General features: G+C 47.8%; 1 protein-coding gene and 1 long non-coding RNA gene across 2 annotated transcripts; one reads left to right on the top strand and one right to left on the bottom strand.

The window, feature by feature from the left end:
• Positions 1-6,185: 6,185 nt before the first annotated feature.
• On the bottom strand, positions 6,186-12,687 carry FKBPL (FKBP prolyl isomerase like). Its single transcript, XM_044305884.1, has 2 exons — positions 12,567-12,687; positions 6,186-7,312 (listed from the first exon to the last, which is right to left on the bottom strand). Exon 2 carries the CDS (start codon positions 7,273-7,275, stop codon positions 6,481-6,483), a length of 795 nt encoding a protein of 264 aa, XP_044161819.1. The 5' UTR covers positions 7,276-7,312; positions 12,567-12,687; the 3' UTR covers positions 6,186-6,480.
• A 49-nt stretch (positions 12,688-12,736) lies between these two features.
• Positions 12,737-19,609, top strand: LOC122946328. Its single transcript, XR_006391233.1, has 3 exons — positions 12,737-12,892; positions 13,940-14,044; positions 19,326-19,609. It is a non-coding gene; the product is annotated as an uncharacterized LOC122946328 (long non-coding RNA).
• The last annotated feature ends 5,930 nt before the right edge of the window (positions 19,610-25,539 follow it).

Here is a 25,539-nt window from a genome sequence, read left to right as displayed (position 1 = left end):
CTCTGAATGCCAGATAATTCACATTTCAGAGAAGCTATGTTTATAGATGGTTTATCCAGAAACCAGATCTCTTTGAATGCCAGAAAAGTAACACTCTGGAGAAGCCATGGTCATAGATGGTTTATCCAGAAGCCAGATCTCTCTGAATGCCAGAGAATTCACATTACAGAGAAGCCAGGGTCATAGATGGTTTATCTAGAAACCAGATCTCGTTGAACATCAAAAAAAGAAAAATGTTTTTTACCACAACTCTAATCATGACAGCCATCATAGATTCCACACGAAGCCATGTTCATGTTCAGAACATGGGAAACTCTTATTCGGGCAGTCACAATCTTGTTCAGAATATGAAAAAAAAACATTTTAATTGCAATCATTTATCAAATATTTTCTCCCAGGTCCAGAACCCTACAGTAATGGCAGCCACAGGCAGTGACAAAGAGAACTCAGAAAATCCTGTGGCATCGATGTATAATGGCGATAAGTATTCTGAAAAATTTTAATAATGGTAAATTCACGCAGAATTACAGTGTGTAATGAGGTTCCATCAGCTGAGATCCAAATATAGTTATTGCTCCAATGGAGTTGGTGTGAAGCAGATAAGACAAATTTAGCATCTTGAATAGATCTAATGAGTGGCTGCCTCAATACGATGGAACTGAGGGGAAAAATTAATTTATAGTATTCAGGAAAATAATGAAAAATACCCATAAAGGGACATTTCTGCATGATAAACTTGGCTTGTTTCTTAGACAAAACTCCTACACAGAACCCTCATCTGTCAGGTTTTCTTTTAACTCCAATTTAGGTTGCTGCATAGGATCGGAGTCTGAAGGCGGCCATGCACATAAGATGGACCTTGGTTGATGGTTGAACAAACATCTGGTGAACGTTCATTTCACAGACATCACCAGACACATTTTGGCCATTACTGTTGTTCAAGCTGCCCATACATGTTCAATAAAACTCAGCCGATGGATGAAAGATCTTTCTGGGAACGTTCTTTTAAAGTAAAATCCTTTGTCCGACTATCAGATGAAAATATTCAATGCAGCCTTTCAGGCGATAATGGTCTACCAGCTATCTGCCAAAAATTATTAGTTGTTAAATTTCAACCGATGAACTTTCGTTTTGGTTGAAATCGACCATTTTGATCAACTTTAGGCTAATGTGTATGGCCACCTTAAAGAACAGATGATGGTCCCTAAGTAAAAACACATACCTCCCAACTTTTGAAAATCACAAAGGGGGACAATATGTGTAGCCCGCATCATGGCAGTTTTTTCATACTGGGCCACGCGTCTAACTCCGTCCAAAACATAATTACTGAGTCTGTCACAACTGCAGCAGCTGGAGGTCATTGTTTTACAGCACGTGCAGCCCCTGAGACAATTGTATTCTTGCTCTTCAATATCGATTTTTAAATATTAGCACACAAATCATCAGATTATAGATATTTTAAGGTCCAAATTGCACCAAAATAATAAAGTTATGGACTAATTTACAGGTAAAAACCATACAGATACTTTAGTAAGGAGCAGTTTATGCATTAGTTCTCCAGATCAAAAAGAGGGACAGAGGGGCTTGGGTCAAAAAGAGGGACTGTCCCTCCAAAAGAAGGACACTTGGGAGGCATGAAAACAGAAAGTTGTACGTCAGTGGGTATTCTAGCAGAGAGATAGGTATACGTCCTACCACCGATGTTTCCTGCCCGACCATCACTTTTTATGTGCTTTATGTGGTCAGTCCTGAGGTAAGACGTACCGTAAGTGGCCAGCAGAATTCTGAAGCCGTTTCCGAAGACTCTGGAGCTGAAATTGACTTTTGAGGCTTCATATCCTTTTTTTTCCTATTAGAGCTCGGAGTAGATGTGTTTTAATTTTATACAGCACGTCTTATAGTCCTGTACGTTTCCATTACAGTGGCCATGCTCTCCTCCAACCTCTTACCACCACCGTCAAGTTTACCCTCGAGGACGCTGCCTTATTTTCCAAATCTGACTTGTGTCATTTTAGGTGGTAATACTTTTGGAATGCTTTTACTTATCCAAGTGATACAGCGTTTGTTTTCTTATGACACACTGTACTTTATCTTAGTGGTAAATTGTGCTCCATATATTGTTTATTTTAAAATATATATATATATTTCATTTTAATCAATTTTTTTTTCTGTAACACCAAATGTTAACAGAGGGATGCAACTCCATATTCATTACACGGAATTTGCAGTTTTTGAAAATATCCCACATGTAGCATGTAGTCCAGACACATACTATATCAGGGATCAGCAACCTTCGGCACTCCAGCTGTTCTCAAACCGCAACTCCCAGAATCCTCCTTTTACTTCTGTTGGAGTTACAAAAACAGCGGAGTAAGTTTGCATGCTGGGAGTTGTAGTTTCACAGCATCTGGAGTGCCGAAGGTTACGGATCACTGTACTTAATGTTGACTGGAAGTGCCCCTAGTGGTTTCCGGAACTCAGTTGCACTCATCCCAGGGAGGTGTATAAAGCTGGCCAGTGTTTGGATAGGGGTTCCCCTGCAGATAAAGGGGGATTGCTTTATGTTGTGTCTCTAGAAGTGTGAAAAGTGAGGGACTGGTGACTAAAAATGTCTGGTCGTTAATGGGGTTTTCAGTCTTTTAAAGGGTGGAGGGCTGTACATGTAACCTGAGACCTTATGATACATCACATACTGGACAGATATCTCTTAGACCCAACTTACCTGCTCCTGTTTCTAGACTGACCAGTTATTGGCGGACGCTGAACATGGGAGGCTGCTTATCAGACAGTGTGCTGGTAGTGTCACCAGAAGTCAAGTTAACAAGGTCTTAAAGGGGTTAACCTGGAATTTATATTGGTTATCCTGGAATTTGTATATCAGATCGGCGGGATCCGACACCTGGGACCCCTGCCAATCAGCTCTCAGGATGCAACATGCCGCATGGAGATGCGATCCGCTGCCTTCCGCCTTTCCATGAGACAATACTCCCAGCACAGTTTAGCATGCGCCCAGAAGGAAGCCCTGTCTAGACCCAGACAATCATTATTATTTACCCACCACAAGCGCACGCGTCGCTCTGAGAACTCAGATCAGTCACGGCATTCCCGCCTGCCTGTTTTCGTCACTACTTATAGTGCACAATACTTGCAGATCTGTAATATAGTAAGGAAACACTTACCTGTACTGTCAACAGATGACCAATGGCGCAGTGTCTTGAAGGGTGGCATCTTGTGCTCAGCCCGTAGAGCGCCCACACTGGGCAACAGACTCTGCCCCTCTTTGTATTCTGAGGTGGCACGAGCTTCTCCCGTGTGGTTGCGGTTTCTCGGAAGCTACAAATGTGGGCATAAAATCTGTACGTGTTGCTCTTATATGCGACCTGGCAAGGAAGTTTTTTCCTATGCCATGAATCAAAGTTTTTCCATCAAACAATACATCAACTGTAACAGCACTCATGTGGTGTATTGTATCTCATGCACTCGCTGTTCCCTTCAGTATATTGGTTGCACCACCAATGGCCTTAAGGTTAGACTGTGCAGCACATCTCTGACATTCCTCATTCACATGCCAGGAATGTGCCTGCATTTTTCAGTGGTGCATGGTGGCAACACAGAGGGTTTAACAGTGCAAGGCCTGGAAAGGGTTACTCCACCACCTAGGGGTGGTAATTACAAGGAGAAGCTTTTGAATCGCGAGTCCTTTTGGATCTCTAAAATGGGGTCCACCGCACCAAGTGGACTCAATCGGAAACATGACCTGATATTACATTATTGAACTTTTGATCCATGACTTGTGTGTGTTCTTTTGTTTTAATCAACCATTTGAAGGAGGGGATTGTAGTTAGTGTGTCCACCTGCTTTCAAGTGGAGGCGCTATATATCCAACCCCCTCCTCAGTATGGAGGGGACTTATTGGGCTCGTGATACCTGATATACAAGACCAGGGTGCAGATGTACACACCTGTGAGCAATCAGAGGGAAGTCCGGGGTGTAGATGGGGATACATGACTTCCAGCATACGCATACATGTACAGTCCCATATACACACACAGGCGCATACATATTCTCATATATACATATAATCACATACATAGATATATATACACAAGCACTTACAGCCTCATATACACAGTATACAGTACATGTACACAGACACATACAGTCTCATATACACACAAGCACATACATAGATTCACATACAAGCTCTTACATAGTCTCATATACACAGTATTCAGTATCATGTACATAAGCACTTACATACGGTCCTGTATATACAGTATTATGTACACACATGCAGGGCCGGTTCTAGGCGAAATGGGGCCCTGGGGCGGAAAACAATAAGGGCCCCCCCCCCCATGATGCCCGCCCCCGCCATGACGCTTGCTTACTTTGTGGGGCACAGTGTAGCGCTATACTGTACATTGTGCGGCACAGTGTAGCGCTATACTGTACATTGGAATGAATGGATGGATGATGGATTCATTAACAACAACCAAACAAGGCTACTTTCACACTTGCAGCTGGACGGATCCGGCAGGCTGGTCTCCCTGTCGGATCCGTCCTTCCGCTGTTTCGCCCCTATTGACTATAATGGGGACGGGGGCTGAGCCCCAGCGCAGCACGGCGAAAGCCGCCGGACTAAAAAGTTGGACATGCAGGACTTTTTAGTCCGGCGGCTTTCGCTGTGCACCACCGTGCTGCGCCGGAGCTCAGCCCCCGTCCCCATTATAGTCAATGGGGACAGAGCAGCGATATGGCGATATAGCGGAAGGACGGATCCGCCAGGGAGAGCAGCCTGCCGGATCCATCCTGCCGCAAGTGTGAAAGTACCCTAACCAATGAATTATGAACCTATCAGACTGGAACTTGGCTGGGGGCGGCGGGCCTTCCCTGGCGCTGCTTGATTGATTTTCTTTCTTTCCTTTTCTCTTTCTTTCCTTTCTTTTCTTTTCCTTGCCCTGCTCAGTGCACCTGTCCTTAAGTACTGCTCTGGGCGAGGGGGCGGAGCCTTGTGCCTGCCTGTGTCGTGCATGCCGCTGCTGCTCCAGCCTCCAGACAGTCTTGACTCTCTGAAAGAGACCGAATCAGCGGCAGCGGCGCAGGCACAGCAGCCACCCGGCGGGGGGCCCCCTCCAACACTTGACTCACCCAGAGTGAGTAACTTAGTTTAATGTATTAATTACATTACTGCCGGCTGCCGCGCTGCGCCGGCGGCAGCCCGCAGAGTCCAGCAGCACTGTCACAACTGACAATAAGAATAGTAAGGCCGGGCCGGCGCTAGGGGCCCCCTAATGAGCGAGGGCCCGGGGGCAATTGCCCCCCTTGCCTCTATGGTAGCGCCGGCCCTGCACACATGCATAGTCTCATATACACATACAAGAACCTACATACGATTGGACTTGGTTTCTTGTGCCCAAGAGATGATCCTCAAGGCCTCAATCAATACATGCAGAAAATATCAGTCCCACTGTTCACTGAAGGTAGTCTTTGCTGTTCTCACTGTACACATAGGGCCTATCACCACTAACATCTGACAGATCATTGATAACTCATCCCAGCTCCCAAATCATCTCATCTTATGGGGAGACGTCTCTCGCTCAACTCCTCAAAACCCCAGTCCTGGGCCACCTAGTTCATGCTGCAGTGTTTTCCCCACTACTTATGTCACTACCTAGAGTAGTATGTAGGATGGACCACAAGTCGTTTTCTGTAGGTAGTGGGAATTTTAATAGGCAACTTCTACTCCACTATTTAGTATGTGGAGAAGATCCAGATGACTCCACCAACATCAGGCCTCTAAAGGGTTTGTAGCTATCACACTTTATTATGAGACTATGTTCTCAAATATTTTATGTTATCGTCATATGTCATATCAGAACACGCACCCATACGCCTTGACTCACCACCAGTAGTAGCTGTAACACCACTGGGAGCCGATAAGGCCTTATTGTCACGATGAAGGCCCAGTGAGGTGGTGGTGGTGGCAGGCCTTGCCCACACCACTAGGCTGTAAGCAATGGTCAGATCTTGTGTGGACTACTGTCCACTTCTAGAAGACTAGCTGGGCCCACACACTTGAACAGTTAATGGTCTGAACTGGTCCTGACCTATCTTCTTCAAGTGAGTCATCGGCGCAGCACCAATATGGTGGAACGCATGCAACGAACCAGACTTTTCAGAAGAAACTGAATAAATAATATACTTTATTATACATGGATATTATCTAAGCATCCCGTGCTTCATTCCATGCGTCAGTCCATTTGGCCAACTTCCCTGAGGTAAACTAACCAAGAGTGGTCTTCTCAAACCAGAAACCTGAAGGTCACCGACTTATGGTGTAGGCAGCCTTTTCTGTTTGAGCCAGTCGTCATGTGGAAATAGTGATACTACTGAGGTATGAGGCACTATGTCCCTCAGTGTCATCAGGATTTATGGCTGGTTAGCGGTGCAGTCCACAATATGGCTTGTAAAGGCTACGACTCAAAGAAACATTTTCCCTAAAGCTTTACTGATCTGAGCTTGCTCGTTCTTCTGCTTTTCCCTGACTTTGACCATTTCCCTTCTTGCCTCCTTGTTACCCGGATCCAGCTTCAATAGTTTTTCAAAATCTGCCCTTGCACCCATCCAGTCCGACATGCCCGCTCTGGCCATGCCCCTCCTGTACAAAGCTTTCAGGTGGTCGGGTTCCTTGTCGAGAACTCGAGTGCATCTCACCTCGGCCTCATGTAACCTTCCTTTCTTGAGATCGCAAGCTGCCAAGTTAGAAAGCAAGGCTATTTTTTCCTCTTCTGCCTCTCCTGGTGTACAGACTAGAAGCCTGAGCGCCCTGGCGTATCGTCTTTCTGCACCTTCAAGGTACCCGTCTCTAAACGCCTTACCACCCTTCTCCCGATCTCTAGCTGCCCTCTCGATCTTCTCATTTGCATCCAATTCCCACACCTCCTTTCCACCTTCAAAACTTGCCAATCGCAAGACAAACTGAAAACCCAAAGCGCTGTCCACTCTGCAGACTTCCCCGGGTAGCATGGTCTCGAGACATTGGTCGATGAGATGGTCCCGACTGGTATCGCCTTCCCCCAATTCTACCTGTAGCCAACTACCAGCAGGATATCCAGCATCTATGGTAGAACATGACTGAGTTGTGGGGTCGCTGGGAGGCTCCAGGAATATGGTACACCTGGCACATTCTTTGGGTTTGTCCACTCCCAATCCTGGCTCTAGAATGGTTTTCGTGAAGCTCCCATCTGGGCAATGCCAAGTTGGAGGACTTTCCATCACCTCTCAGGATCCCAGTGAAGGATGCTCCAGTTTTCTGGAAGGGATAGAAGAAAATACATAAGTGGAGACTGGAGGCAAGATACATACTGCAATTTGAACTAATAGTAATAAAAGATCAGCAAGGAGAGTTGTAGGGATCCTCCTAGGAATCCCCGATCCCAGGCGTCGGCAACCTTCATCACTCTAGCTACTCTACTATGAAACTACAACTCCCAGCATGCACAGTTTTTTGGCTGTTCTTGCAACTTCCACAGAAGTGAAAAGAGGATTCTGGGAGTTGTAGTTTCAGAACAGCTGGAGTGCCGGTTGCTGATCCCTGCTCTATCCTATGAGGATTAGATAATGTACCTGCAAGGTGTAGAACCCCTTTTAGGACTACAAGAACCCTTTTTGGGCAAGCTGCCAGCTATAAAGGGTAGTATGTCCTAGCAATATGCCATTACTTTATGAGATGAGAACACCCCTTTATTCTGCTGCTCTCACAGATGGTGTATTTAGCGTCTCGGCATGTGTTTTCTCTGCTCTGTCTTTTGCATCTGATCTTGTAAAATCCCTAATTATTGCAGTAATTAGCGCACTGGAACAAACCGCCAGATCCAGGCTGGTTGGGAGGTAGGGTTGCATCATACAGTTATTCACTAAAGAACTGCAGATCGCATCACCTGCCTTTGTGTTGTTGCCATCCACCTGCAGCTGGATTTAAAGGGGTGGATAAGTTAGGGACTAACTAGCTGATCTCTGGGGGTCCGACCGCTGGGACCCATCCCATGAATGGGGCTCCTGTCCCCCCCGTTTTGATGGAGCGGCAGGTTTTGCATGCACACTGCCGCATCATTAATTTTCTACGGGAGCGTCAGAGATAGCCAGCACATGCACATCCTGCCGCCCCATCAACATGGGGGAACTGGACCCCGTTCTCAGGATCGGTGGGGGTCCCAGCGGCCGAAAACCCAGCGATCAGCTAGTTATCCCCTATGCTGTAGATAAGTGATTGCTTAAAAATTTGCCACAAGCCTTTTAAGCAACAGTCCAGTCCCTGGGTTTTGTTCATCCCCTTTTTTATGGAATGGTTTGTTCTTTATCAGCGTTTGTCACGGACCGTTATTAGAAGGAGGGTAAGACGCTCATGGTGTGAACGGGCGGCTACATTGTGATTTATTCAGATTTATTTTAGATGGAATTTAGTTATTGAATGTATATATGTTAGTAAATGGTTCAGGCTTTTTTATTATATTAATTTAATTTCAAATCGAGGACATAAATGTCCTATAGGAGCAGGCCCCACCTCGGGGACTCCGAAGTGAACGAAGAACACATGGCACATGCACCGCCACCCCTGCATCCACTGCTATGGGCCTTCCAAAAATAGAGGAACCAACGCTCGCCCGAAGAAGTGAATGTAAGGTGGCTGCGCATGTGCAGTGTTCTCTCCATTCACATGAGATCCCCATTCTTGAGATACAAGGGGGTCAGATTTATGGCATATCCTATCAATCTGCCAAAAAAGTCCCAGAAGGAACTACCCCTTTAAGGCTGTGATCTGGTTGTATACACACAGACATATTGCATTGCGGTCTATGATGGTAATGTACTGTGCAGGTCTTCCATTCCGGCGCTGGTATGGAGTGACACGACTAGCAGAGCTCCGCTACCCTTCCCAGCGGCATCACCCTCCACAGACCGCCTACGGGCTTATTTTTCCCATCCATTGTGTGTATGGAGAGGTATTTATTGAGGAGTGGGAAGAAGCCGAATGACGGCGAGGATCAGAGGCCTAGGCAGATCAACAACGTGTCCAAGATGGCGTCTGAGAATACTACCATCCCGCCTGATAGCGTGCCCCTGGACCTCCCGCCTGCTCCCTCCCAAGAAGATATCTTTGGGCCCAGCTCATTCCCAGCCGCCGACCTTAAGCGCCTTGCTGTTGAGGTGGCAAATCATTTGGCTCCGAACCTCAAGGTCTCACTGTCAGCTCTCAGAGAGCTGCAAGAAGCATTTACACAGAAAGGCTATCACATTGATGAGCTTGAGCAACGGATCTCGTGTGTGGAAGACGACCTAGGAGGTACGAATGCAAAAGTGGCGATGCTGCAGCGTGCGGTTGGGGAGCTTAGGGATAAGGTGGACTATTTAGAAAATTGCTCTCGCCGCAGTAACCTACGCCTGGAGGCGGTATCGGGGTTGGAGCTGCGACGCATTTGTGAGTTTGACCTACCTAAAGCACTTGGCCTATCAATACCACGAAAAGTGGAACCAGCGCATAGACTGGGACCTTGCTTAAATGCTGCAGATGGACCTAGAGAGAACATGGAGAGGTCACCGAGAGCGAGGCAGGTCATCATGAAGTACCTAGATTTCACAGACAAAGAGGACATCAAACGAGCCTATCGGGCTTGCAAAGAACCACTGACTTACCAAGGTCATAAAATCATGCTGTTCAACGACTACTCTGCAGTAGTGACAAAAAAGAGACGAGCTTTCAGCGGGGTTTGTACTTCTTTATTTTAACGCAGTATCCGATTTCAACTAGTGTACCCGGCAGTGCTGTGCGTCAGATGTGCAGATGGATCGTTTAAGACTTTTGAATCCGCCTCGGAGGCTGAAGCCTTTTTCGCTCAGGGTCCATATTTATCAGATCGAGAGGGCAGGGAGGGAGTGGACAAAAGAAGACCAAGAACCACGTTGCGCAACTCACCTGGAGCATCACCGGGTCAAACAAAGGGGGGAGGGATGGACCACATAACACCAGCAGCCAAGGAGCAAAGGCCACATCAGCGCTGAGGGACTTCTTGCTAGGATCCACAGATACGCCCTAATGTGGCGTCGAGCTATGAAGGTACTGTCACGTTAGGTATTTATTTTTCTTCCCCAACATGTCCAGATTTGGAGGGAACGGAGTGTCGTGATATCTGGAACATCAATATTCCCCTAAGACCTATGATCTATCTCTTCCATTACTGGGAGGAGACGGGCAGTGAGGGCCCAACCGAACAAAGGTTCCAGGTCCTATTTCATGCCATTGGCTTGGTGACTAAGAGATGTCTCTTGCAAAATTGGCAGCAGCCCGCGATCCCCTCAATGGGGTCAATCTTGCAAAACCTTAAAGGTTTATTGTCACTGGAACGTAGAGAAGCAGAAAGGCGTAAGGAGGGAAGTGTAGGAAAGTTCTTTAAGAGATGGCGCAGCTTCATAGTGCAAATCCTCTCTAGCTCGGAAATGGAAACAATAAGGAGACCCTTCACTTATACCCAAAGGTATTTGACGGAGCACCTGAAAGGCGCGTTAGGTAGGCTGAACCAACGACACTACCATAACCGTCGGGAGGCCCTCGCTGGATTCAGATATATGTGTAACCTTCAGACAAGATGCTTTGGTCATGGAAGGTCTCTATGGTTCTTCTATGGTTTTAATGATGGTTGTACCTTTTTATGTACGATGTATCGGGTCTCAAATAAAAATATTTTCAAAAAAATATATACACTGCGCAATTTGCATCCATGAATATTGTAAATAAAGAGAGCCGAGTCCACGTTTCTCCAAGAAGGTGTCTGCGCGGCCGATTACTTTTATGATATAGTTACCGTACATTTTTGTTAATAGTCTATAACCGTTCATGTTCTGCACCCTCTACACCCAGACTGAACACTGACACGTCATAGACGGTCCATGCATTAGACATCCCAGCAGGCACCACGTTGGCCCGATACTCGGGCTGCACTCACACACTCAAGTGAACGGGTTTGTGGGAAAAAATGGATGCCATCCATACGCAGTTCACTAGTGACGGAAGGCCTTTAGGGAGAGGCTGAAAGAGCCTCAGAATGACAGCTACAACCCCTGCTCTCTACAGTGCTGTAGGAGCCAGCCACGTGCCATGGGTGATGTAGGAGCCAGCCAAGTTCTATGGAGGCTGTAGGAGCCGGCCACGTGCCATAGATCCTGAAGGACCACGAGTTGGGCATTCTTCAGGTTTTTTTTGTTTTGTTTTTTGAAGGATGGGAAAAATGGACAACATCCTGATCCCATAAGAGCGGAACAAAAAAAAAAAAAAACTGAAACGTTGCTGGAGACAATACGGATTTCACATGGATGGTAAGTCGTCCGTATATAGAGGACGGACAGGTTTTACATCGCATGGCCATTCAACGTAAGGCTACTTTCATACTTGCAGCAGAGGATTCCGGCAGGCAGTTCCATCGCAAACCGGATGAAAACGGATGCATTTGTGAGACGGATCCGGATCCGTCTGACAAATCCATTGCAATCCCGGATCCGTCTTTCCGGTTGTCATCTGGAAAAATGGATCCGATATAAAAAAAATTCACATTTATAAAAGGTGTGCGCATGCGAGGTCCGGAAGAACTGATCAATCCGGCACTAATACACTTCAATGGAAATTAATGCTGGATCCGGCGTTTCAGGCGAGTGTTCAGGATTTTTGCCCAGAGATAAAACTGCGGTATTTCCTCCGTCCAAAAACCGTAAGAGGGACTGAACTGATGCATCCTTAACGGAATGCTCTCCATTCAGAATTAGTATTGAGCGAACTTGGTGTTTTAAGTTCGGCGTCTAAAGTTCGGGTTATTGAAGAATCGCGTTATGGATTCTAAATTCTGCCATGGTCCGTGGTAGCGGAATCCATAACTAGTGATGAGCGAACTTCTGTTTTAAGTTCGGCGTCTAAAGTTCGGCTTCCGGTTAGCGGAGAATCCCGATATGGTTCCCGATATGGATTCCGACTTCCGTTGTGGTCCGTGGTAGCGGAATCAATAATGGCCGATTATTGATTCCGCTACCACGGACCACAACGGAAGTCGGAATCCATATCGGGAACCATATCGGGATTCTCCGCTAACCGGAAGCCGAACTTTAGACGCCGAACTTAAAACAGAAGTTCGCTCATCACTAGTTATGGATTCCGCTACCACGGACCATGGCAGAATTTAGAATCCATAACGCGATTCTTCAATAACCCGAACTTTAGACGCCGAACTTAAAACACCAAGTTCGCTCAACACTATTCAGAATGCATTAGGATGAAACCGATCAGTTCTTTTCTGGTATTGAGCCCCGAGGACGGAACTCAGTGCCAGAAAAGAATAATAATACCATATTATCTCATCCAGCTCTGAAGTCACAATGATGGGGGTTGTACCTCCACGCCAGCTGCAGCGCTCTAGATTGCTTACATCTACTGCCTGCTATGAGCCGTTGCTGCACCTGTAGGACTACAACCACCAGCATGCACTGACCATACACACACACGAGGACTGGGCGGCTCTGCTCACCTTGCTGCTGTTGTGCTGTGACTTCAGCAGGAAGTGCAGTGATGAAGAGGAGGAAGGAGGAGGGGGGTGTCACTTCCCAGCATCCCCTGCAGCCCCCTCCCTCCTGCCTGCAGCATGCTTGTGTAACAGGGGAGTGGTGATAACAAACAAGACAGAGAGACAGTCAGCTGGGTGGTAGTCACACACAGGGGAGACAGTCAGCAGGGTGGTCACACACACAGGGGAGACAGTCAGCAGGGTGGTAGTCACACACACAGGGGAGACAGCCAGCCGAGAGAGACGGACGCTCAGGACAGGAGACGCCATGGTGTGACTGATCATTAGCGGTGAGTATCGCCCTGTGTGCAGCACAATGGAGACATTCTGTAACTCCCTGATGTGCTTTGTAGTTCAATTCCTCACCGTTGTCAATACCTCTGCTTGCTTTTGGTGAAAGGGAACATTCTTGTTCCAGCCTGGAGCCTACAAACACATCCTGCCCACCACACAGTCGCATCCAGTGTAGACTGTGCTCTAAATCCATAACCTGCACCAATGTCTCTGTTTTGTTACAATGTGTCAGCGCAGGAATAATGGATCCAGACTGTTTAGCTTGTAGAGGATTGCAGTTGTAGCAAATCCTCAGCTGTGTTAAATATCAGCACAGGATTTCAGCCCTTTGGATGTAAAGCAGAATGTTCGTATTCACTGACAGCAAGCAGACCAATATTTTGCACCAAAATGGAGCAGCCGTTTAAGAAAGGGACACATTTTTTTTCAGGGCTGTGTGAATCTCGCCTAACGCAGCAAACTGCTTACTGACGGGTTCCCTTCACTGGGGAGCATCAGAAACCTGTCCCTCTTCTGTTGTGTACTGGTGGGAGCGATGCTCTGCAGGCTTGACAGCTGGGTTGAACAGGATTTTAATAAAACGTGGCTGATCTCTTCCAGAAACAGCGCCACCACCGTCCACAGGTTGTGTCTGGTATTACAGCTCAGCCCCATCCACTACAATGGAGCCGAAGCTACAATTCCACAACCCATGGACCTGTATGTGGAAGAGAGCAGCCATGTTTTTCTAATCCTGATGAAGGCCTAGGTCTAAGGGTGGGATCTACACATAGAAGACAATGGAGATGACATCAAGGCGTCTTGTTTCTTATCTTCCTTCTAGAACAGGGGTCAGCAACCTTCGGCACTCCAGCTGTTGTGAAACTACATTTCCCAGCATGCTCCATTAATTTCTGTGAGAGAAGAGCAGAGGAAGTATGCATGCTGGGAGTTGTAGTTTCACAACAGCTGGAGTGCCAGAGGTTGCCTACCCCTGTTCTAGAAGCTTCTCCTTTTTCTTGTACCCGAACAAACCTTACAACATTTTTCTTCCTCTCCCTCAGCCTGCCGCTATGTGGCACGCAAAATATCCCAGAGCAGGAGAGAAGAGGAGGAGGAGAAAGGGGCGGCCAACGCGTCCGTGAAGCCGACATGTGTTCTGCGCCAAGGTAACGTCACTGTAGTAATATGGAGGCCGCCGAGCGACTACTTAACCCGTGACTGAACCGCCATGTGACTGGTATGGGGTCTGTGGTGAGAGGGGCCACAGCGCTAAACTGGTGTCACACAGGGGTGTAGTTACCTTCAGCTGTCACTAGGGGGCGCTACCTGCATACAGAATTTGACAGTATATAACTAATATATAAAGCTGAGTGTATGTATGTATGTCCGCTAAAGGAATCCGCACCATCGCATTTACAATCACGAAATTTGGCACACAGGTACATCAGGTGTCCGGGAAGGTTTTAGACCAGGCTCAGCTTTCTAGGACCTACCATTCCCGAGATATTCCCCAAAAAATGCAAATATGGCACATCACATGACCTGCTATAGCCAATAGAAGCCTGCAGGTCTTTCTCTTCATATCCCAACTGCCATACACCAGGTCACATGTCCCACATCAGCCAATAGAAGCTCGCAGGTCCTTAGTCTCCACACACACAGTTTTACACCAGGTTTCCATAACAACCCAGCCATTTTTCTTCACTGCTGTAGGTCAGCTTTAAAGGGGCAGGGCGCTGTGGATGACACTTAAGGGAGCGGAGTGCTGTGGAGGTCACAGTAAAGGGGGCAAGTAGGGTGGCCATGAAGGTCACCCTCAAAAGACGGACTTAAAAACCAGGTCCCGCTAAGCCACACCTCTGACTCTGTTAAACCACGCCCCCTCGCACTCCGCAGCCGACGGGTATTGAAAAAATGAAGGTAAATATCAACTTCTGTCAGCTGCAGGGGATGGAGGGTGACTTCTCCCTGCAGCTCACTCTCAGACAGCGCAGTGGACGTCACTGTTAAAGGGGGGCGGCCGCTGTGGACGTCACTGTTAAAGGGGGCGGCCGCTGTGGACGTCACTGTTAAAGGGGGCGGCCGCTGTGGACGTCACTGTTAAAGGGGGGCGGCCACTGTGGACGTCACTGTTAAAGGGGGGCGGCCGCTGTGGACGTCACTGTTAAAGGGGGGCGGCCGCTGTGGACGTCACTGTTAAAGGGGGGCGGCCGCTGTGGACGTCACTGTTAAAGGGGGGCGGCCGCTGTGAAGGTCACTGTTAAAGGGGGGCGGCCGCTGTGGACGTCACTGTTAAAGGGGGCGGCCGCTGTGAAGGTCACTGTTAAAGGGGGGCGGCCGCTGTGGACGTCACTGTTAAAGGGGGGCGGCCGCTGTGGACGTCACTGTTAAAGGGGGGCGGCCGCTGAGGACGTCACTGTTAAAGGGGGGCGGCCGCTGTGGACGTCACTGTTAAAGGGGGCGGCCACTGTGGACGTCACTGTTAAAGGGGGGCGGCCGCTGTGGACGTCACTGTTAAAGGGGGGCGGCCGCTGTGGACGTCACTGTTAAAGGGGGCGGCCGCTGTGGACGTCACTGTTAAAGGGGGCGGCCGCTGTGGACGTCACTGTTAAAGGGGGCGGCTGCTGTGAAGGTCCCATTTTAATGAGGTGGGGCACTATGGGGGGGTCAGTGTTAAGGGGTGGGGGGCTGAGGAGGTCACTGTCATGGGGGATACTGTCGATATCTGTAACGACACACACAAACAATAAATAAAATGGATGAAGTATACCCGAGCGAAGCTGCGTCATCCTGTTAGTGTGTGTATATATATTAGTAAGCACGCTCTAGTGGCGTCTCTAGGCAGTCTGAATCTTATCATTTGAAGGGAGTGGTCTCGCCTCAGACATTGGTGGTATATCACTAGTGTCAGGTGCGGGTCCCAACTCTAAGAAAAGGTGCCCCCCCTCCCCAAAGGGAACTCCGAAAATAGCTGAACACCAGCTCGGCAATCCCCACAGTCCCATAGAGGTGAATGGAGTGGTGGCCGCTCTTGCACGGCGCGCTCTGCATTCATTTCTATGGGATTTCTGAAAATAGCCAAGCGCACTTGCTCAGCTATGATGGGAACTCCCATAGAAGTAAGTGAAGAGGACGCCGCGCATGCGCAGCGCACTCTTGTTTTACTTTGGGTCCCCAAAGATAGGACTGCACCTTTTCTGACATTGGTGGTGTATCCTAGCAAGGTGACACAACCCCTCTAACTATCAGTACGTCCACACGGGAGGACATATTTTGGTGCAGAAAAATCCACCTGCAAAATCCCCAGATTTAACCCCATGCATTACAAATCTACGCAGCATACATTGGCACGCTGCAGATTTAAAATGTGCAGACTCCAGGGGGGACATTTAAGATTTCATCCACTCCGCTGCACCGTCGGTACATTCCCTGTATAGCTCTGCTGTGTCATGCTCCGATAGCTGATGTAATGAGCAGCAGTGGCCACAAGGGGGAAGTATTGTACGGTGTTAGAAGAAGACTCGGTGAGCTGCTGAATATTTCATTGATAAAATTCTCCCGTTATGAATCATTTCTACATTTTCTCAGCATGTTCCGTGTACCGGCCGCTTCCACAGCGCCGTTTATAAATTCCGGAGCACGCGGTTTATGCAGTAGCCTGTATTTCGTAGATATAGCGATATGTATTGTTCATGCACACATGGCCTCCATTACTGACTGCTGATCATTATTACCATAGGCCTGTATCAAACCAGAATTCACACGGAATAAAGAATAGTCAAGGGGTGCACACGTTTTTGGCGTGCAGATTCCCTGCAGATTTTTTGCAGTGTGTGGATAAGGTTAAGTAGTAAAATCTCATCCACTTTGCTGCTACTGTAAATGCCTACTGGAGTCTTCTGTAGTCTGAAATCTGCCCCTGGCCCAGACTGCTACCTATCCCTCATGCTTTACACTGCTGTGCTGCTTGCTCTGATCGTCTGCACAAACTGGACAGGATGTTAGTGCTCAGAGATTATAAACGACAAGCCAGCGCTAAGTATGTAAAGTAACGAACCGTCAGCCATCAGACGTATCACAGAAAGCATAGAAGGCGAGAGATGAATGAACCATGTGACTCAGCCGGTGCCACCTGATGCCAGCCCGCCCTCCCCAGATTCCTTGGCTGAAGTAGGAAACATTGTGTTTCATCCGGAAGGCAGGAAACCTTTCATCCGTGCTGGGCTGACATGGCAGGGCGCCCGCGTGTGCCAGGCGCTGTGGACACCGCGGGAGGAGAGGCGTTGTAAATGTACGTAAATCCAGCAGAAATGACGCTTATCTGTAGGATCACAACACGTCTGTTCTGTACAGGGGGCATAATAGGGGAACACAGGTGCCCTCTGGAGCAGACCAATCCAAAGGTCATCCGTGGTTATGCTGCCTGAACACACAGATGTAAGGAGAAGCCGAATGTGGGCACAGGAGGAGTCTGACAATGGCTCGTCCCTCCTGGGCTGTCAGTTTCTTAAAGGGGTTGTCCCACCTAGACACTTGGAGAGCATCCACAGGATACACCATGAATATCAGTTAAAGTGGTTCTCCCACAAAAAAATATTCTACAGTTCAAACCAGCCCCTGGATCTGAATAATTTTCTAACTGCATGTAATTAAAAATTTAGCATAGCCACTGAGTTATTCAATGAAATGTATCTGTATAGCGCCACCTGCTGTTAGTTTTCTTCTTATTTCTTTGTCCTGCTCACTGAGAAGGCCGCACATGCTCAGTTTCATCCTTCAGCTGCTTCTTGAGCTGTGATTAGGAGGGTATGGACACGCCCCCTGAGCTGTGATTGGGAGGGCATGGACATGCCCCCTGAGCTGTGATTGGGAGGGCATGGACACGCCCCCTGAGCTGTGATTGGGAGGGCATGGACACGCCCCCTGAGCTGTGATTGGGAGGGCATGGACACGCCCCCTGAGCTGTGACTGGGAGGGCATGGACACGCCCCCTGAGCTGTGACTGGGAGGGCATGGACACGCCCCCCGAGCTGTGACTGGGAGGGCATGGACACGCCCCCCGAGCTGTGACTGGGAGGGCATGGACACGCCCCCCGAGCTGTGACTGGGAGGGCATGGACACGCCCCCCGAGCTGTGACTGGGAGGGCATGGACACGCCCCCCGAGCTGTGACTGGGAGGGCATGGACACGCCCATCGTGGCTCTCGCTGAATGATGGGAGTGATCATCCTAAGGGTCCATTTACATGTCAGTATGACATCCGCATTTCTGGTCCGCGGCCCCAAAATTTTGTTCCGCGGCTCCACAAAATAAATGGAGCATGTCCTATTAGAATAGGAATCCTCTATATAGTGCCGGCCATGTGCGGTGTCAGTGTATTGCGGTATGATGTTGTGAGTTCTGGGCGAGGAGCGGTGTCAAGTCCGGGAAACATAGTGGTTACACGGGGCCTGGTTCCCAGACTGAATGCAGCTTGTGTGAAATTGTCCCCAGACCAGTATTTCCTACTGTACGTTGGGAAGGGCTCATGTGCATGAACTTGTGCCAGCCCTGCCGTGATAGGGCCGCCGTGTGTGGACGCAGGACCCATTCACTTGAATGGGGTCCGTGATCTGCATTCGATGGTCCGTACCACAAAAAAATAGTGGTTCCGTGCCTCCGTTCGGCACCGCACCTCCAGATTGTGGACCCTTTCAAGTCAATGGGTCCGTATAAGTGATGTGGTGCATTAATGGCCAGTTCCCGTATATTGCGGACTCGCTGTTTGCAGGCCGCAATACGGTCACAGGACGACAACAGCCATCTGCATGAGGCCTAAGGGCTGGCCGGGCCAGTGCTGCGGAACGCAAATTGTGGTCCACATGACCGTGGGGCAGCCGCCTGCGGATCGCGGACCCATTCACTTGAATGGTGTCCGAGATCCGCATCGAGAAAGAATAGTGCATGCACAACTTTTTTTGCTGTGCGGAGGCACGGACAGAAAACCTATGGAAGCACTCCGTAGGGCTTCCGATCTGTGCCTCTGTTCCGGACCGCACTGCATCTCCCGGATTGCGGACCTGTTCAAGTGAATAGGTCCTCATCTGTGATGCGGGGTGCACGCGGCCGGTGCCCGTGTATACGGCCACGGCCGCGTGCATGAGCCCTAAGAGTTTCTTAAGAGGCGCAGGTTTTTTTTAAAGGTATGTCGCGTCTTTTGCTTGTCCGTTCACTAGAAATTCTAATCTGTGCCTGTTGAAATTCGGGAGGCCACATCCCTCCTGCTAAGTCCTCCCCACTTTAACTAAAATTGAAAGTCACAATAAAAAAAAAAAAATTCTGTGTCCCAAAATTTGCAATTGCCCCCCCCACCCCCACCTCAGTTCTGGGACCAGCTGTTAATAAATCCCCTGCCTGCGTATTGTAATGATGGCTCCAGATTCACCTTCCTTCTTTCTTTTACTGTAGGGAACATGAAGGAGAAGACTCCACCGCCTGCAGCTTCTACCCCATTGACCTCTGACACGACAGAAGGATTGCTCAGCGCCTCCGCTTCCCCATCCAATAATCTGGCACCATATTAATTCCCCCCCCGAAGCCAAGAAGCTGGAAAAGATAACATGGACCTCAAGAGGCTTTTGTGTCCACAACACAGCAGAAAAATGATCCTCCACCCCGTAGCCCCTGTGTACAGAGGTGGGGAGGAGGGGAGAACGCCCGCTGCTGTGTAACCGAATAAAGATGTACCCCGAGTGCTGGATGTGGAGTCACTTATTGTGTGAATGAGCAGCAAGAGAGCGATGAGTGGGCTGTCTGATTAGTACAAGTTTTGCTAAAGCCTGTATTACACCGTCGATATTTCTGCAGATCATCGCTAATGAGTGTTCGTAGTAATGCTCCTTCGCAATCATCTGGCAGTGTAAGGCTCCATTCACACGTCCGCAACATGTTTTGCGGATACACGGAGCCACGGATCCGCAAAACACGGAAAGCGGCAATGTGCATTCCGCATTTTGCGGACCGCACATTGCCGGCACTAATAGAATATGCCTGTTCTTGTCCGCAATTGCTATTTTTTACGGAAATGCGGAAGTGCGGATCCGCAAATGTGGATGCGGACAGCACATTCCGGCCCCATTGAAAATGAATGGGTCTGCACCCGTTCCGCAAAATTGCGGAACGGATGCGGATCCATTTTGCGGACGTGTGAATGGACCCTAATACTGCAAACACACAAATCTTTTTCCAGGAAAAAAAAATAATCGTTTGCAGGCGGCAGATCCTGGTGTCTAATCACGATCTGCTGTCGGCAAACATTATTTACTCTAGGGAAGAGAGATACTGAGGAGGAGATCGCCTGTTGGATCGGACTGTGTAATATATCCTTAACTCTCGTCATGTCTCTGGAGGCAATGCAAATTGTAAGAACTGAAACAAGAAGGGGAAGGGAAGCGACAAGTGAAATACTGCCCCTCTCTACAAGAATATAACTACTATAATACTGCCTCTCTCTACAAGAATATAACTACTACAATACTGCCCCCTATGTACAAGAATATAACTACTATAATACTGCCTCTCTCTACAAGAATATAACTACTACAATACTGCCCCCTATGTACAAGAATATAACTACTATAATACTGCCCCCCTATGTACAAGGATATAACTACTATAATACTGCTCCTATGTACAGGAATATAACTACTACAATACTGCCCCCTATGTACAAGAATATAACTACTACAATACTGCCCCCTATGTACAAGAATATAACTACTAGAATACTGCCCCCCTATGTACAAGGATATAACTACTATAATACTGCCTCCTATGTACAAGAATATAACTACTATAATACTGCCTCCTATGTACAAGAATATAACTACTATAATACTGCCTCCTATGTACAAGAATATAACTACTATAATACTGCTCCCATGTACAAGAATATAACTACTATAATACTGCTCCCATGTACAAGAATATAACTACTATAATACTGCCTTTTATGTAAAGGAGCAGAATAGGATTTTATGAGAAGGCAATATGTACGGTAGTTTTTTCTGCCATCTTGAGGTCGGTCCTATGTCTTCAGTATCTGTGAGATGTAGCGCCCCCACATGTACATTTACTGTATATACAGATTATGACCTAGTTACTGTCATTCCTGTACAGTACATCATACGCACATTGCTCTGCGTATACATTCTCTGTGTGATATACTGAGGTCTATAGTGTCTGCATGTTCCTAAAAAAAACAACTTTCTGCATCACTGCAGAATATAGGGTTGCCATGGAAACTTTTCATCCGGTCCTACAGAGTGGGGCGTAGTGTTGTGACAGGCAGATGCTACCCTTCTTTACTGGGTATGGTATATGTAGGAAATAGCTGGGGTTAATGGGGCTTCTGTCAGGGCTGGGAGAACGAGAGTTTCCTTAAAGGGTTAATTCCAGTCAGTAGTGCAGCTCCATGAAGGCTACACGGCACAGGACTCCAGGGCTTCATTTTCTGCAATGATCCTTCAGGAACAAGCCAGAATATTCCAGTACGGCAGTCTGGTGTTGTACTGGTGATCCCTCAACTCGGGGGAGGGGGCATCAACCTGAAAACGTCATATTTTCTCCCCTGGACCCTCGGTTTCTGTGGGCGTCATAAGGTTTTAATTAAGTTGGGTCTTAAGTTCTTGCTTTAAAACGACATGGAGATTTCCTCAGCATCCGTTCACCCCTGTTATACCTGAAGCCTAAAGAAGCCCTTTTAAAGGGCACAATCAGCAGGATCAACCCCATAATAGCAGGCATAATACCTGGTAGAGTCGATCCTGCTGATTAAAATGATACCTGTCTTGTGTAAATCGGTTGTGGCATTCCTGAGAAGAAAGATCGTCATTCTTTGCGCCAATGAGGGCTTCAGTGCACTGAGGGGGCGTGGATAGCATTTTAGGGCTGTGGTGCGCTGAGTAGCTAGGCCCCGCCTCTTGGCGCCTCTGTTTACAGAAAGAATAAGTGTTATTTTTCTCTGGAACACCACAACCGATTTTCACAAGACATGCATCATTTTACTCAGCAGGAGCAACCCTATTAGGCAGTATGCCTAGTTAGACGGGGATGATCCTGCTCGAAAGTACTTTTTAACCTCTTTGGGGATAACCAGACAAGACATATGCTTAGAGGGGTTGTGCAGGATTGGAAAAAAAAATAAGTCTGCTTTTATTTCAGAACCAGCGCCACATTTCTCTATAGGCTGTGACTGGTATTGCAACTCATCCCTATTTTTTTAAAATCATCCAGTTTCGAAAATCTTTTTTAGGGAATTGTGAGTGAAATTAATAGAGTGAGAGTGTGTGTGTGGTGGGGGGGGGGGGGGGGGGTAGGGAGGGGTTCCTCTGTTCAGGACCCTAATCTTTTGGCCAGAGTAGAGAGCGGTTACAAAGAGCGCCTGTCACGCCGGAGGACCCGACCTGTCCTGTATTACATAGACAACCCATTGATGTCAGTGGACACTGTAATCCTTCGACCTCCCTGTGGTGGCGCTGCAGGGAAAGTGTACCACTGCCAGGGTTCCCCCACAGATTACAGCTGATCGGCTGGGGACACTTTCTAAGAAGGGATTGTCCAAAGAGGAGATCCCCTTTATATGAAGGCTGCAATACCAGTCACTGCCTGTACACTAAGAGTGGAGCTGTTTCAACACATTTACATAGGTACGTTTTGTAGTCCTTTAAATCCTGTAGAAAACGTCTTAAGAAAGCGCGATGCTCCTGGATGACGTGTAGGTTGAGCCGGCACGGCGTGTAGTGACATAGACATGTGTAGAGGTGGAGGTGATCTCATTAAGTAGAGAGAAGACTGGGTGAGATCAGCGCGCTGAGGAGACTCGGGAGCTTCTGCGTGGGCTTCATTCATGACTGTCAGGCATTCTCATAGTGATGTCTTCAGATCATCAAGTAATGTACAGGATCACGTTGGTTCTCTTTAGATCTTGCGTCTCCGTCGTCTACATCACATCTTTACCAAGTCTCCCGTCGATGGTCCGGACCCCTGCTCGGATGCTGAAGAGGAGTAACAAGAAGATAAAAGGAAGGAGAAGAGACCTGGGGTCTCCATCACCTCGAGGGTCTAGGGGGCCTCCAGCAAGCCTGGTTCTGCTGCTCAGCTGTGTCCACAATTTTCGAGTTACGCCCCTTGCAGTCGCAAATTTTATAGGTGCACCGCCAATGAGGCGAGGTGAGGCCATTGCCTCAGGTAGGAACAAGAGGGGGCAGCGGAAGGGCCATGGGCAATGGGCGCTTTCATTGTGGAAATGCTAATCTCTACATATTCAAGTTCTTCACTGTACTCAGGACAGCAATATACTTGAATGCCGCGACGGGTCACGAGAGCGATGTCTCCCGGGCCAACTCTAATAGGGTTTAGTCTTAGTTCCTGTAGCCCAGGGATCAGCAACCTTCGTCACTCCAGCTGTTGTGAAACTACAATTCCCAGCATGCATCATTCATTTCTATGTGAGTTCTTAGAAGAGCAGAGCAAGTATGCATGCTGGGAGTTGTAGTCTCTCAACAGCTGGAGTGCCGGAGGTTGCCTACCCCTGCTGTAGCCTATCAGAGGCCGGTGTCATCATTATCGCGCTGCCTGAGCCGGGCTGCATAGAGCTCAGGGCACCGACTAGAAGAGGTCCGTGTCTCGCACTGCATCGCTGACTGCAGAATGGAGGTAAGTATTTGAGTTTATTATTTTTATTTTGCAGCATGCTGTTTGGCCACAATGGGGGCAGGGCGGTCATTATGTAACTGGAGAAAGCACTATGGGGACATTGCTGATGTAAACAGCACCATTTTTGTACTGGCACACATTATAAGGGAGCATTTTTTGTATTGGCACACAAGGGGGTATTTTTGTACTGCCACACCTTATGAGGGAGCATCTTGTACTGCCACTCATTGCAAGGGGGAATTATTTTACTGGCAACCATTATAAGCAGTCATTTATATAATAGCACTAGCAGGCGCTTGTGGATCTACATGTCCACTGTGTGATTCAGGTTTGATGTTAGCCTGGCGTGGTTGTTAGCTAGGGGATGGTGTCTGACCGTAGTCCCTCACCTTCAGCAGGGTCTGTAAAGCTGTGATTTCTCTGATCACTCTGCTGTCTTTCTATACTGTGGCTTCTAAGAAGATGTTTTTGAATGTGAAGATCTGTCTGGAGTGATGGTCTCACAGGAGAATTGGACACAGTTCCTAGAAGTAGGAGCTCTGACATATGTTTATCTCCCTTCACTATCTCTCTGGAACTCCCCACTCCTGGCAGGAAGCAGAACCAGCCCACTCCTACCAAGAGTGGAGAAACAGGATGGTTAACCCTGTTCCTGCCACCCATACCTTCTCTTACTGGAATGCAGGCGTACTATTATGGCCTAACATTACAATAAATAACTAGACATAGAACAATAGATAGAAAACATTAACAAAAGCAGATACCCCCAGGCCTGGGTACTGCACATGCACAACATTCTCTCCAATATGTGGCTGTAAAATGTGGTCTGGGTCCACGGATCTGTTCAGAGAAAAATCAATGGTTTGTCACGCAACTTCAATCAGTTTTTTCTGCGATTGTGGTTTTCCCGTCCAGGTGGTATCCAGATTCCATAGTTTTTTTTCACGCACATGAAGAAAGACTGAAAAATTACAATCTACATCTCCTAGCAGCCATCAGTGAAAAAAACGTTGCATCCAGATGCTTTCCGTTTTCACGCAAGCACCATTTATTTCTATGGAGCCAGGACTGCGTTAAAAAAAACTTTTGGCTACCAGCATCCACCTCTAGGGGGAGCTAGTAAGTGGCTGCGTTCGGCTAGGCTATGGACTGCTGACAGGGACAGCCTCAGTCAGAATTGCTTTATACTGACAGAGTAAGGACGCCTTCACACACTGCAGATGTTCCATTCACCTGAATGGAGTTTGCAAAAATCCTTGTGCTTGCCGACCCATTTAAATGAATGGAACGGATTCTCAGTCATGGAATTTTCTGCAACAATATCTGTCATGCGTGAAGGCTCCCTTAAAGGCTGTCATAATTAGCACCTCCAGGCACATTGCAGTGCAGCACAGTAGTGCCAGCCCCTACTATTTGTTTTAACCATTAAAATGCCTCTGTGCCGCAGCTTGCTACTACTGTGTTACATTTCAGCCTCCATTAGCATCTCTGTGAATGTGTAGGTGGCTCATTAGAGCGACGCGGTCAATGTGACGACAGCATGCCGTCTCTGAGCAGAGGTTTTAGATCAGGGGAGCATGTGCTGCAGGAAGATGTGGATGTCAGTGTATACCCCGTGGTCCTTCCGGTCACCACCAGAATGTATGCACATGCAGATTGGTTTGCATGCTGAATATGTTCAAATGAACAGATTAAGATTGATTCTGCAATATCCAAAAATTATGATGTCACATCCTTCGCACCATGCCCAAAGATGGACAAGAATATAACTACTATAATACTGCTCCTATGTACAAGAATATAACTACTATAATACTGCCTCCTATGTACAAGAATATAACCACTATAATACTGCTCCTATGTATAAGAATATAACTACTATAATACTGCCCCCTATGTACAAGAATATAACTACTATAATACTGCCTCCTATGTACAAGAATATAACTACTATAATACTGCCTCA

This window comes from Bufo gargarizans, chromosome 9, assembly GCF_014858855.1.
Source record: "Bufo gargarizans isolate SCDJY-AF-19 chromosome 9, ASM1485885v1, whole genome shotgun sequence".
NCBI classification, from domain to species: domain Eukaryota; kingdom Metazoa; phylum Chordata; class Amphibia; order Anura; family Bufonidae; genus Bufo; species Bufo gargarizans.
This window is presented reverse-complemented; position numbering and strand designations above follow the sequence as displayed.

What these genes read in the sequence shown, in the direction of transcription:
- FKBPL (XM_044305884.1), bottom strand. Translation starts at nt 7,275, where the DNA reads ATGGAAAGTCCTCCAACTTGGCATTGCCCAGATGGGAGCTTCACGAAA.